Genomic DNA, 15,433 nt, shown 5'->3' with positions numbered 1-15,433 from the left:
TGTCAGTCACAGTTGTTAATACCAGAGCTTTATCTATTGATGCTGTGAACCCAGAGTAATGAACACCTCAAGCCTAATGGGTAGAAACTTCAATCTGATCCAGTCTTCTAAGGAAGGTTAATGCAGTGAACAGTGAAAACACAACCAGTCTGTGTAAGAGGGAAACATACTTTGTTATTCAGTGCAAGTTTTGAGTTTTCTCTGAAGGGTTTTTAATGCTCCTTTGCTGAAGTATTCTAAATGCTGGATACCTTTCCCAGACAAAACAATTAGCATTATCTAATAAAGAACAAGTGTGGGTATCTGGTCTTTATCAATTCCCAAGTGAAAATCCTGCATACCTGTAAAATAATTTCAGCTGTGCTTTCTGGCATTAATCCCAACTGTACTGGACACAGGATATTAGTTTCAGGTACTTTAGGTTCAAGTAGAGTCCAGTAGACTTTTGTCTCCTTGAAACAACTTGAGCACAATTCTATTTTCATATTACAACTACATTAATTCTTATCCTATTTTCCATGCCTGGTTATACAAAAATAATCTTATTCCCTTCCTCCTGATTCACTGTCATCATTAGGTCTGGTCTCCACTCTCTTAAACCATTCCACTCCCTTAAACCATTAAACCATTTCTACTCCTCCTTTGCCACCTCAGCACCTCTGATTTGTATTTCCCTTGTGATCCAGCCATTCAATTCCATAAACAACCACGTTATCTGCCATACATTTTTCCCAGGTATAGTCATATGCCCAACTTTGGGAAGCTGTAAGTTCTACTGATAACAAAGTGTGTAGATTAGTGAATAGGTGCAGTAACTAATCTATCTATCTGGAAATAGGACTTGTAGGTATGACTCTCTGCAGATTTCTCATTTATTCTCCAAAATTGAACCAAACAATTAATAACTGAGATTTCCAGCTCCATGCTTGTATTTGAAGATGGCCTTCAAACTTTAAATACATGCACTTCTCTAATGTTAGATTTTGAGATGGACAGATATAACAAGCACTACTCTTCCTCTAAGGTCAATACATCAGCTATTTAAAAGCCTTCTTATGCTCCGTTAAGTGGTTATAATAAGCAAGTGCACTTTTTCTCAAATGATGCTACTGTGTCCTCTCACTAAAATACAATGTTAAAAACAAGACAGCTTTTTATGCCAGATAGTTTATATCTTCATTCTGAATCATGCCAAGTAAGTCTGTATTAAATTAATGGAAGCACTGATTCCTTTATGTAAAGCAGTAGTATAAGTGTCTCTTCCCTAAAATAAAATGCATTCATTCTAAAGAATTTAATAAACTGGAATGTTTAGCAAGGCTAGCATACATAAGTGCTGTAACATAAAGCAGTCCAAAGATTACACAAGCAGAAGACTCTTCCTATCTCCTATGCCCTTTCTATGATATCGTTAGTTTTCTCTAAAGTTGTGCTCTTTTCAAATAGCTAATTTTCTTCAGTCCCACTGTATCACAGCTTCAGTTCATCTCTCACTGGGTATGCTTATTTTGTTTCTATTGGAGGTAGCAAGCCAGAGAGAAGCACTGTTGCAGAAAGGTTATTTCTCCAGGGTTCTCTCTTGTATTCCTCAAGCACATCATGATTTCAGTGTGTAAATGTGTCTGCATGTGTGTTTGATTTCTCTTTTTGGATTCCCTCACAATAAGGGAGCTAAAATGCAGTTTTAGCTAATATCTCCAGAGATATTAGCTAAAGATATTTACATTATTCAGAGAACATGCCCCTTAAAAATTATTATTTGCACACATGTAAATAGAGCAAGATAGAAAAAAAAAATGCAAGGGGCAAATCAGCTGCCCACAAAAAAAATTAAACTGTATTTGGATGAATAGCTAGCACAACTTGACAAGCTCAGAACAACAGCAGCTGAAAAATACTTTAATTTCAGGTTTGCTTCCCTCTTTGTAAAAGCTATAGATCAGAAAAATCCATTTTTGTTTGCATCAATTACCACCAGTTTAGTTCTAGACGCTTTGCCACCACATCAAATTACTGACAATTATTTTACTAATTCAGCATATAGTTCTTCATTAAGAATATAATATCTTCCTTAGTATCTTTCTCATTGTTTTTTTTAAGAAAGCATCAACAGAAGGGGAATTGAGGAACTGCTTTAAAGATCTGTAAGAAACTTCCCCTGGCAAATACTGTGTCATTATATCTACTTTAGCTACAAAGATTTTTCAATGTAATGACAATCAAAACCAACCAATTGAAAACTCAATGGCTATGAAGAAGTATACTGAAAATTCCCGTGATCTCCCTGACTTCTAACTTATTTGTGGCACCATGTAAGGGATCATGGCCCACCCATCCCAGAGGGACCCCTCTGCTAGACTTCTTGGGACTACCCTCCACTTCTCCTACTGAAAGCTTAGTAGTATAGAACAACAATAAAAATTCAAGAAATGCCAAAAGAAATAAGGATCTCTCTTTTTCCAGCATAAGAATACACCCCAAATGTGGCACGCAGGCAATAAATATGGCCACAGGCAATAAATATCTTATGCAGAACAGCATAAATTCTTCAAGTAGTTATAAAAAAAATTAGGAAAAATATCCCACATTGCTATGATTTATTTCCAAATGTACTCTTGTTTTTAGATAGTAAAAGAGGTAAATACTGTAACTTTACACTATCTCTTTAAATAACAAGTTTTAGATTGACACAGAACCTTAATATATAATAACTACAACAGTTAAGTATTAGTGAATATTGCACAGAAAAATAGCTGAAAAGAATTGTAAGCAGAGTTTTGTTACAGAAACTGCAAAGAAGGAGGATCAACTTTAAATGTCAGCATCTTTAAAACCCAATTAATCACAAATGTCAATGAAGTTATCAACTTTGAGGGAAAGAAGAAAACAAATCAAACAAACAGAAAGGACCTATTTCTTCTGAGACCACAGACACATTTAAAAGAAAGAGATCGGCTCTTTTGTTCTGAAACTTGCAGAAAAGTATGTGCATTATTTTATTTTTTTTTTGAAAAATGAACTTTTATCCCTCCATTAGACTCCGGATGTGGTGTTGTTCTCCTTAGATTCAGCTGATATCATGGTGACTAATACACTGGATCAACTGACAAACTAAAAATAAGACTTATACTGAACAACAAAACCCTTGGGCTAACTGTCACATTTTCCTTCTAATTGACTAATGCATACATGTACACCAAGAGTTCAGGAAACCAAATAATGTTACACTAAAATGATCTAATAAGAATTCCTATCTAATTATTTACATGCTATTACAACACTGTTTTCTACATTATTCCTTTTAAGCTATCACATTTTATAATAAATGACATTATTGATCATGAAGTGAAAATTAACAAGATGAAACTCCTGAAAGCTAAGTCAAATTGATTGAAAGCAAAGGGAATTTTTATTTTCCTTTTAGCTTATATAAATATAATCTCTGTGTTATGCATAATAGCTTAGAACAGTGAACAGCACATACATTTTTGCTACATTTTATTTTATATAATTTCAAATTTTTATACAATCCCTTTTCTTGTATTTGTCTATCCATGAACAAAACACTGTTCTTAACTTGTACCACTTCTATATATGCAGGTTCAGATCTATTTCTTTTAAAATGCTTTCAGATAAAGAAGGAAAGATTATAAAGCTCTTCTGTTTTTTTCAAATATTAATCTCCAACCAAACTTCCATCTATGAATATGTTACAGTAGTATATAAGAATGTTTTTCAAGATAAACAAGAAAGTGATCTCCATGATAAACTGGGAAAACATGTGAAATGAGGAAGAGAATTATACACACCACTTCAGGGCAGAACTCTAATTTCAGTTTCCTCTGTTCCCCAACTGAATATCTCTTGCGTTGCACATCAGTAAAACCTTACAAAAGGAAGGCCTTACAAAATCATGGCTCAGGCCTGTTACTTTGGTTAACTAGAAAAGGACTGTGGGAAAGTGACTCAGCTGAATTAGGGGTAGAAAAATAAGTTATGCAACCATGGTGTGTTCACATCATGGTGTATGGTGGCTGAATTATGTTTGTTATGATTTAAAAGTATGTAACTGATAACTTCTAACTGGGCTAACTGCTCAAAAAGGCCTGGTTTTTGCAATAAAGCAGCTCTCCTTTGCACCTGCCTGGGGACTCTGTGTCACTAAGGACCCTCACTCACCCACACTGGTGTTTACATTTCTGCTTGCAGTTGATTTATTTGAAGGCATAAGACCATCATACAGACAATCACACAGCAAGCTCTGACAGTACCTTAGTCTGAAAATTCACTGTTTAATGTCTTATACAGAGAGCTGAAGTCCTACAGTCTTCCAGCTTCAGGAAAACAGCTGGTTTGTGTACTGGCAGCACAGAGTGCTGGAACACATAAATACTCAGACCTACACAGACAGCCCCCCTGTCTCCTCTAATGTCTCAGTCCTAAAGAGATGAACATAAGTTATGTAAGGAAAATGCCCTTAAAATGAACTTCACAGGACCTTTTCTCAAGAAAGCATATATTGCAAGTAGGACCATAATAAGTTAAACACATAGAATTTATTAGAAATTCTGTGAAACCTAAGCTTCAAAATTACATTACAGGATGTCCTACATGGCTGAGAAGGCCTCAAATAAACAAGTAGTGTCATTTTCAGTGGCATATGCTTTCACAAACACCACATGTATTATACCCCTCTTGCCACTGCTTAGTTCTTCCCTCATTGGCACCTAGGTAACAATTACATCTTATTTCTGATAAATAGTATTTTATCCACAATGCAATCCCAGAAAGAAAACAAAGAAATCAATAGGAAATAGAGAAATACCAAATATGTGTGTGTGTGTTGTTGCTCTTAATTTATCTGAAAGCTGGCATTCTCTGCTAGGAAGGACATATAGCAGACATATCCACATTATCCCACCCTTAAACAAAATCCAAACAGCTCACAAGGCTCTCAGATCTGCCCCAACCATCATACATAATATTTCTTTATAGTTTACAAGTAATTTAGCTAAGGTGTTAACCAACTGAAAAACATTTTGAGCAGGCTGGAAGAGAGAACCATCATATACAATAATACCTCATGTTCTTCTAAATGATTGCTGTCCTTATTACAAGGCCAGACATCTAATAATCTAAGAAACAATATAATGTAGGATTGTTTTAGTTCAAGACAGTAAACAAACAAACAAAATTATTAATAATAATAATACCATACAAACAAAACACCATAAATACAGTATATTTCTTAACCTAATTAAATGCAAGCACCAAGTAGTCAATGAAATCAGGTTATATTGTGAAGTTTCCATAGATTCTGTGTTTCCTTCAGATTCACGTGGAAGTTCATATTAATTATTACAGAAAGAAAAAGGCTACATGTATGGAAATAATAAAAAATATTAGCTAGGCTTAGGGTGATTATTCTGTATCTTTCTCTTCATAGTTGCTTTTTTTAGAAAGTAAATACATGTGAACTCTGAAAACTCAAAATAGAAAATGTGTATTTTAAAAGTGATATGAAGATGACTTACTATGTTCAAAAGCTTCTCCACACTTTAATTAGTCTAATAAAAATACTACTTCTCATTTCACAGAATCACAGAATAAGCTGATTTGGAGGAGTTCCACAAGGATCGAGTCCAACAATCTTTACTCACACAGGCCTTGAACAGTCATGATTAAAGTAACAACTTTAGTGCTACCTACTGCTACTAGGTATCCTTTGACATAGTTTTGGGGACTACAAAAATACTTCAGAAAAATTGAGGTATTTAGGAAATTTTAAAGATTGTCTTATCCCTCTCCCCAGGTAGTTGCTGGTTATTTGGTAAGTCATCCAGTTACAATCCTGTGTTATGTTTGTCTGTATTTCATAACCACAATCATTTGGTTGCCAGTTAATTTTCATTGTTGAAAAGATACTCATTCTCCTTATTTAAGTAAATTTTGAAGACCACTTTCCTTTGTACTATGTACTAATGAGTACTATTAGTCATATTCATTTTAATGTCAACTGTAATTATAAGCCAAAGGAAAGGTTTTATTTCCAAACATTTTGCTAAGAAGTGTGATGGTTTGAAAAAATAGAGTATGGAAATACATTACACAGTTCTTTTTAACAAAGAACAAAAACTGTATTTAATGGGTAACCAGATCTTTCCTTATGTATATTTCATCTATACATGCTTATGCTTTCTTGGGAGGGGTAGTTGGGAATGGTGTAACTTATTTATTTAATCTGACTTCTTACGCTCATTCAAAAACACAGTTGTCTTTATTCTTATTTTCATATCATAACACAGAGATGTTTGACTAATATGTTAATCTGCTACTTCTTTTATTCTGTTTCCCTTTTCCTTTGCTGGTGTACATGTATAGTTTGTTTCTCTTTCCTTACTATACTTTTGGAGCTTGTCTACACCATGTAGCTCATGCTAATACAACTACACTTGCTGAGATTTGTAGCTGAGATGCAGCATATTCTGAAGAAGAAACAACATGGGCTACAGACTTTTTAAAAGAACATGGTATTAATCAACAGATTTTCAGACCTGTGCACTGAAATATTTGTTGTAAGAACTGTACCGGTCACCATATTCTTTCCTCATGTAGTTTGTGCACAAATTTGTAGAACGCTTTGCATTGGAAAGGACCTTGAAGATCATCTAGTTCCAACCCCCTGCCATGTGTGGGCCAACTTTTGTTAGGCCCAGTTTGCTCCAAGCCCCATCCAGACTGTCCTTGAAAACTTCCAGGGATAGGACATTGATAGCTCCTCTAGGCAATCTTTTCTGGTGCCCCACCATTCTCACAGAAAATAATTTCTTCCTAATATCTAACCTAAACCTACTCCCTTTCAGTTTGAAGCCATTCCCCCTTGTGCAGTCACTACAAGCCCTTGTAAAAAGTCCTTGTCCAGATTTCTTATGCGATACTGAAAGGTGCTCTCAGGTCTCCCTTAAGTCTTCTCTTCTCCAGGCTGAACAACCCCTATTCTTTCAGTCAGCCTTCAAGGAGAGATGGTTTATTCTTTGATCAGATGATCACTGGTCCTCCTCTGAACTCATCCCAAGTGAGTGCACATCCTTCTCATGCTAGGTGCCTCACAGCTGGATGCAGCACTCCAGGTGGGGTCTCAAAAAGAACAGAGTAGAAGGGCAGAATCACCTCCCTTGACCCACTGGCCATGCTCCTTTGGATGCAGCCCAGTTCACAGTTGACTTTCTGGGATGCAAGCACACATTGCCAGCTTATGTTGAGCTTCTTGTCAATCAGCACCCCCAAGCCTCTCTTGTTAGGGCTGCTCTCAATCCATTCTCTTCCCTGCCTGTATTGGTGCTTGGGATTACTTCAACTCAGCTGCAGGACGTTGCACTTGGCCTTGTTGACCTTCATGAGCTTTTCCTCAACACACCTCTCAAACCTGTCCAAGTCCCTCTGGATGGCACTCCTTCCCTTCAGCATGCTGACTGGGCCACAAATCATCAGCAAATCTGTTAAGGGTGCACTCAATCCCACTGTCCATGTTGCCAAAAAAAAAGTTAAATGGCAATGGTCAAATACAACTTTGCACTTGTCTCACATTCAGTACTCCTACACCTACATCTATCACAGCATTGCTCTTCATTCACCACTGTGTAGATACAGTTACTTTTCCACTCACACTAAGCACCACAAGAACAGAGGACACCTGACCTCTGTGCCAAAATCAAGGCTTTTTAGACACACATATTCAAGTCCACTTCATTTTACTGTAATGTTGCACAAAACAAGCTGTCCAATAGTGTTTGGTGTATATCCGGAAGAAAAGATTTACTGCTGACAAAAAGACTAAAGGAAACCAAAGTGGTCCATGCAGTGTTTAAATTACTGTGCATACATTATGCATGTCTTGATAATTTAAGTCCACTTGTACACAAACAGAAATCTCAAGGATAAATATAGCTTGTGTATTAAAAAGACTACCCCTTTTTCCCAAAATCATTTACAGTTCCCACACTGAATGTGATATGTGGTAGAGCTTTTCAAGATTTCATCACTTTCTTTAATAAAAGAAAAGTTAACATTTGCCCTCAGTTTTGTCACATCGATTAGATTTCTAACCAATTCAATGATAAGGAAATCCTTAAGTTTACAAAAACAAATCTATGGCAAGAAACCTCAGCATCCTCTGAACACTAAGAGCACTCAGTAAAACAAAACAACCTCACTTAGAAAAAGAAGATGCTGTTTGTTAACTCAAGTAATAAAATTATTTTAAAATCTTTTTATGAAGTCTGGTGTGCTACAAAAATGGCAAGCCCATCACTGATGCTATTAATTTTATACACTTGCTCTCAATCCTCAGGTGAAGTCAGGATTGCTGCTGTGAATGTGACAGTGTGACAGAGGTGGCATTATCCCTTTCTTAGTTTAATTGCCAAGAATGCTTTAAATTGGTCAGCCCTGAACAGGCAGTTGGACTAGATGACATCTGTAGGTACCTTCCAATTGAAAAAGTTCTATTCTATTCTATTCTATTCTTTCTGAATCTCATGAAACTATGGAAACACAGCTCTCCGATCAACCTGCTTCTTTATTTGTTATGACATACTGTTTAAAAATGCTTTTTGCAATGGTGTGGCATCCTTTCATTAAGCTACAAAAGCGGAGGTGGAAACTACCAGCCTACTCCCTCACTTTGGAAGGCCATGACTATTAAGAAGGAATTTTGTCTTCTCATCTTATTTCTCCCTATAAAGTATCAGAGACCCTTCTGGTTGGAGAGACTTCTTATTCATCAAATCATTACTCTCACTCGAATCTGGACATACTGACACATGCATGACCATAGAAGGAACATAAATATTAAATTTTACATAATTTAAAACCTGCATCAATTGTGTTGCTGATTTCCTGATAAAAGCATGTTTGGGATGCAGTCCTTTAGGACTTGATGTAACGGTCAAAAGTTTGATTTCAGCCTAACAGGAAACATCATTCCAAGTTTGCAGTTAATTGGCTAATCTCTAGGGGTTACAGGCTCACTGAGCCCAGCATGGACTCACTAGGGCCTCATACCATTAAAACAAAAACAGCAAGGAAAAGAAAAGATCATGGTAGGAAGTCTGTTTAACTGTCAAGGGCACAACATGAATCAAGGAAGCAATGTTTAAGCAAACTAGACTTCTGGTTGAATTGAACTGTTCAAGAAAAAAGAAATTTGGAGTGAGTTGCCATTGACAGTTAAACTGTTATCCTTTCTTCTCTTTTTGTGCTTTCTGACTGTCTTCATTTGGTACTAAAATTGAGGTATGAAATTATCTTCTCATGGCTGCAAAGGACAGTCAACTGCACTTGAAGTGGAAAATAGTTTGTACATCACATTCCACACTGGCTGAAGAGGACATGCAACAACTAAATCCCAGTTATCGTGAAAACGGTCCAGGAATGGAAAATGTCTGAAAGGCATACACAGCCACACAATCCTTAAAGATCTGTGCTTTGTGATAATGATGATGAGCCAAAACCCAGAGACTACAGTGAAAGAGTAAGAGTAGTTTCATAATCCTGACATGATTACAGCAACTGTTGGTAGTTGCATAATTTGGAGCTCAGTTTCTCTCACTCCATATATGCTAGGTTTATGCAAAAGCACACCTATATACACATAGGTAAAGATACATATGCATGGTTTTCTTCTGTTCTGCTTGTCATTCCCTCATCTTCCCTGACTAAGCACTTCCCTGAAACATAGAAACACTCAAAATGCATTTGCAGAAACAGAAAACCTACTGCCTTACTCTTGTAGATAACAATGTCTGTACTCTGACACAAATATTTAGAAAAGCAGTACAGTTGCAGGCCTGTCATTTTTAAGTGTCATCTTGGATTAATTTCTTTCTATACTGAATCAAAATTACCATTCCTTAACATTCTTTCAGAACTAAAAATAAATCAAACTGTGAAAAACTCCCAAATAGTTACCAGAAAATTCCATATTAGAAATGGATGGTGCCTCTTCTTAAATGAAATTTGTATTTTGACCACAGCCTGATGTATTGAAGCTTGTCTGTCAGTTTGGCCATACTGAAATAGCCCAAATTCTGTCTTCAGCCACTTATGTCTCAGAGGTGTTGTACACTAAGTGGTATGCCAGTCATACAGCCTGTGCCAAGGTTTAACCCCATCAGGACACTAAGTACCACACAGCTTCTCACTTTGTGTGCATTCCTACCTGGTGGGTCAGGAAGAAGAATCAGGAAAAAAACTAACTTGTGGGTTGAGGTAAGAACAGATTAATAATAAAAGCAAAGTAATAATGATAATATTAATACTACCAGTTGTAAAATGAAAGGGAGAGGAGGAGAGACAGATAAAATCTAAGAAGAGTGATGCACGATACAATTGCTCACCACCTGCTGACTGATGCCCAGACCATCCTCAAGCCACAGTAGGTCCCTCTCCTGGGTACCAACCCCAGTTTACACATGGGCATGATGTGCTATGGTATGGAATATCCCTTTGGCCAGTTCAGATAAACTGTCTTGGCCATGCTCCCTCCTGGCTTATTGTGCACCTATTCACTGGCAGAGCAGCAGAAAATGAAAAATCCTTGATTTGGGACAAGCACTACTTAAACATCAGTGTGTTATCAACTTTATTATTGTACTAAATCCAAAACATAGCACTGCACCTGGCACTAAGAAGGAAATAAACTCTATCTCAGTCAGAACCAGGACAAGTTTCTAACTTGTCAGTTGAAGAATTGCTTTGCCAATTAAATTTTCATTCAACTACCACACTATCCTTAGCCATCATTGACATACCTTTACATGATTTAGGAATTTATAGAGCTATCATCTTTGGCAAGATCATGTGCGTAGCTCATCCAGAAAAAAGTGCCACTTTGTTTGAGCCACTTTTTCAAACATCACTGGCCACTGTTTAGCAGTGCTTTCCACCAAATCAAATTTCAATCCAATTTTTTTTCACAACTTTTAGAAACAGTTTGAAAAATAGAATGTCATCTGTCTATTAACTGTCAAAAGATGACCAAAGACACAGCACTTTAGAGGACTCTTACACCATTAGTATGACAATTAACTTTCACTTTCCTGTATTTACCTGTAACCATCTGAAAGATCAGTTTAGTCAGAGAAGAATGGTAAACTCAAAGCATTACCACAATCTTACATCTTGCACAACACATTCAAGAAGCCCATTCTTAATTCAACAACATTAAGCGACTATAGAATAAATCCACAATCTATTAATAAACATCCTCAGAAGATACAAAAAGACAGAATTGGCTTAAAAATTGGTTAACTGGAGAAAAGTTCTTAAAGAAACTGAATAGTAAGTAGCTGGAGATATTTTCCCCTAGCTTATCAGCTGCCATCATCCTGTTTTCCCAAAATTCATGGCAATTCAGCTTGCAACCTAGTTCACATCAATTCTACTTTAGAATATGGACTGAAAAAAGTTATTGTATACTGAAAAGATAATCAGTTGAAAAATTTTGGTGATGAAAATGTTTGCTTCCTTCTCCTCGTACGAATTTTACTTGTTTCATCCATAATAGCCCAGCTTTAGTGAGGACAAAATTCACTTCTTGAAGGCAGGAACAGTAGAAAACTTCATGTTTCCTTTGGCTAATCTGTTCCATCACCTTTCTAACTCTGTTTAAGCCAGCTCAGCCACATTATCACAGTCTTCAGCAGTCATGGAACATCTCCTCTGTGCTACCCAACATTTTACCTAGTCTGTTCATCTGGCATTTTCTAAATCCATGCAAGTTTTTTTTGTTTGGCTTGCAAAAGATATATTTGAAAAGTCAGTCCCAGAAGCTTGAGGTAAAAAACAAAAAAACATATCAATCCAACTTTCTTGTTTTCTGGAAAGTTTAACTAGGCCCTCAGTCTCAGGTGGATGTATAAGTGAGAGAGATGCAATTTGAATAATCTTGCCTATAAAAGACATTAGAGACATAACTAAGAGTGAGAACTAAGTTGGACACAAAATATACTAAAGCTTTTTAAGCTGCTGAAAAAATCACACTTTTTTTTTGCTATTTGTTACTTATTCCTAACATATCACATATTTTTAACTTCCATCTTCTTAATGCATTATGAAATTAGGTATAAAAAAGTTGCTCTAAGAATTAAAATATTAATGCGCTTTAGCAGTTGTCAGAACAAACGAGCACACATTCAAAGAGAAAAAATGATAATTGTTAAACACGTACAGTGACATGCAGTTATTTCACTTCTAATACCTTTTCTATAGTCCTTCTGATTTTGTTTTTTTTTCATCATAAATTATTGATACTTGCTCCATAAAGTTTAACATTGTACATAAAGTTAGCAGTAATCCTAACTTTAGGTCCTGATAGTGTTGCATGGCTGATGATTTCTCTCTAAGCATTTCAAATCTAAATCTAACTCAATACAAAAGAATGCATTTACATTACAGGTAAGATTGGTCCTCTTGCTTATCTTGAGTTACCTCATTGAAGCTACTCACTTGAGCATCCTACATAATCACTGGTAAAGGACATATCTTCAGAAGGTAAGGAAATTCCCCTGTCTTAGAATAACCTGAAAAACCCTCCTTCTCTGTTGACACACCCAGACACAGTATTTGAATTACAATTTTCGGGTTAGGTGAGAATAATTCCAACATAAAGAAACCCATGGGCACACATACTTTTGTATGTGCAGGCAAATGCATCTGTGCTTAACAAAGTCAGACTGTGCTCAAAGCCACGTAAAACACAGCTGCCAAAAAAAGTTACAAAAAATGTCTAGTTTACCAAACAGAATTCATGCACATATATCTAGTCTTTTTTGTTCTTTTAAAACATGAAAAAAAGCTTTTCTCCAAGTAAACAGGAAAAAAAAATTAGTCAACTTTAATAGGTAAAATATCCTTTTTTAAACAGGTAAATAAACAGTAGATTTAGTAAATTTTCTAAAACAAGAGCAATGAAATATAATCTGTAAGAGTGACTGCTTTATGGAAGGCAGATTACAGATTTCTACCTTGATTAGCATTTAAATTATTCCATAAAGAGCTTATAAATGCTGCAAAGAAACATACCTGGCATCAGCCCAGAAGTATGGAATATCTTCTCCAGCATCGATTGACTTTCCTTGAATAACTCTTCTTTGGTTATGGGAAGATTTAGATGATCTCGAATAATCCCTGCTGCTTCTGGGGCTTGTCTACCTAGAACCAAGGATTTCACATCCCAGGTATAGCTCTTTCCATAACGCCTGCAGATCTCGTCATACACTTTCGTATAGAGAATCTCAGTATCTGAAAAAAAAAAAAAAAGAAATTTAAACCTATGTACAAACAAGTAGGCAGCTGGTTCTTGCTAAGAGACCACATAAAAGGTCAGCATGAACTGCCAGGAGCCAGAGGGCATGGAGCAGAGTGGATAAAATGCCTCCCTTTATTTGCAGGAGGGAACCAAGGCTTCTCCCCTCACCTCAAAGCTACCCAGGTTTTTCAAACTGTCATTTCTGCATTAAGGAAATGTATCTTAGGGTCTGAACAAATAACTATCTGGATCTGCTCTTTCATCACCTTTCTTCACTATCCAAGTTGGCAAGCAGTGTCTTAATTTAAGTACTCTATGTATGCTTTTCATGAGGAAGGGGAGGGAAGGGACGGGAAGGAAAGGAAAGGGAAAGGGAAAGGGAAAGGGAAAGGGAAAGGGAAGAAATCTGGTACTTCAGGGGGATGCCATTACACATTCTATATAAATTGAAAAAAGAAAAAAGATTTAATTATTTAAGAGTATCTTTGAGAGGAAGCTTCTAAGTGCCTTCAAAGACATTATGGTCATTATTACAGAGCTGCTGGCACCACTGCATTTACAAGAGATTACTCAAGCAAAACACACTCACTTGTATTTCCAGTGGATTTCAGACAAGATCAAACTTCAGACTGAATTTTGGCAGTGATACTATCAGCTTATATCTCAAAGGTGGTTTTAGGATTAAAGCTATTTTTTTAAACACAAACAAACAATTCATCCTTTCCTTCCCTCCTCCCCCTACAAATTTTTGAAAAAGAAGGTCTTTAACATTGAATTTAACACTAATATGGGGATGACATGTACTTCCAACTCTTGTCTTCATGTCAGCAAAGATCTCAAACACTGGCTTTTCTACCAGTGTGTTTACCTTTTTAGGAAGTCTCCTCTGTAAAGTCGGCTACTTCTGTTAACCTTTAATTTCCTTCTCATGCATGTCTCTACCTTCTGTATCTCTAAAGATATATCTATTACCATCATTTTAGAAATAAAAGGCAAAAGCAAGCAAAGAAACAAGTTGATCTTATGAGATTTATTTACAGAAACTAGGGACTTCACTTATCAACATGTCCTTTGCCAAGTAAAATATTTTTAATGGAGATAATAAAATAGTGAAATTATTCATGTGGATATTGTGTCAATTTCTGAATTCATAATAGTTATGTAGGAGTGATTAAACGTTAAGCTTTAACAAAGATACTAAGGAGAACACTGTCTGAAGAAAGAAGCACAGAGCCCATGACCACAACAGATGCCAAGTCCTTCCCTGCAGTCTGACAAACAATCCCTACTTCACCACAGTAATGTCATCCTGAGATCAGCAGACAAGTCTCATCTGAAAGCAAATGAGAAACACAGGGGCCATTTCACCACCGTGTGAACCCACAGCCGTGCAGAATAGATTCTCTGCCACCTGTCAGAGTGCTCTAGTCCATGTCTCTCTCAGTAACTAGAGGGGATGTTGGGCCAAAAGATCAGATGAAGACCCAACATACTTATCTGGAATGTTTAACAGAGCACCAAGGGGTTCACAAAAACCTCTTACCTTAAAAATAGAGGCAAAAAACCCTGTACTACTCTTTGTAAATGCTCCTCAAACAACTACACATAAGGGAAAAAAAAATACGAGGGATCTTGGAGATCCCTCAAACACACAGGAAAGGTATCACAACAGAAACACAGGCAAATGGGCTCTGAAAAGTGATAAGCTGGCTGACACAAGAAAGGAGAAAAGAAAAGAGAACAATAACAAAAATTCCTCAATTTTGCTTGAAAACTGCCAGCTGGTACTCTCTGCAAGCTAGGAATGTAGGAATGTAAATTAAGAATACAATTTTTTTAATTCAGAGTTCTCGCTTTCCTTTTTTTTTGTAAACTACATTTTCTCCCTTATCTCAGACTCACCAGGTGAAGGACATAAAATTCTTATCCTAAGTTTAAATTTGAAACTGAAAATCAATCCTCATCCTATTAAATAGTACAAGCTAAGCAGAATTAAAACAAAGCAAGGAAACAAAAAATTCTAGAACATGAAAATTTTCCGATGGGTCTCTACAATAATTACACATTAATCTATTTGAACTGAAAGGTTCAACTTTATTGCTAAATATACTACTTTAATAGTGT

The 15,433-nt window shown here is 36.3% G+C and overlaps 1 protein-coding gene across 2 annotated transcripts in view; it reads right to left on the bottom strand.

The window, feature by feature from the left end:
- The window catches only part of PUDP (pseudouridine 5'-phosphatase), a 62,037-nt gene that overhangs the window by 25,565 nt on the left and 21,039 nt on the right, over window positions 1–15,433 (bottom strand). For both annotated transcript variants that reach the window (XM_071430582.1, XM_071430583.1), the window contains exon 2: window positions 13,084–13,302. In XM_071430582.1, the coding sequence (XP_071286683.1) occupies window positions 13,084–13,302 (219 nt within the window). The remainder of the gene's footprint in view (window positions 1–13,083; window positions 13,303–15,433) is intronic.

This window comes from Agelaius tricolor, unplaced genomic scaffold (assembly GCF_023055355.1).
Source record: "Agelaius tricolor isolate 1412-34295 unplaced genomic scaffold, bAgeTri1.0.p SCAF_7, whole genome shotgun sequence".
In the NCBI taxonomy this organism is placed as follows: domain Eukaryota; kingdom Metazoa; phylum Chordata; class Aves; order Passeriformes; family Icteridae; genus Agelaius; species Agelaius tricolor.
The sequence above is the reverse complement of the archived record's forward strand: the minus strand, read 5'-3'. Positions and strand labels throughout refer to the sequence as shown.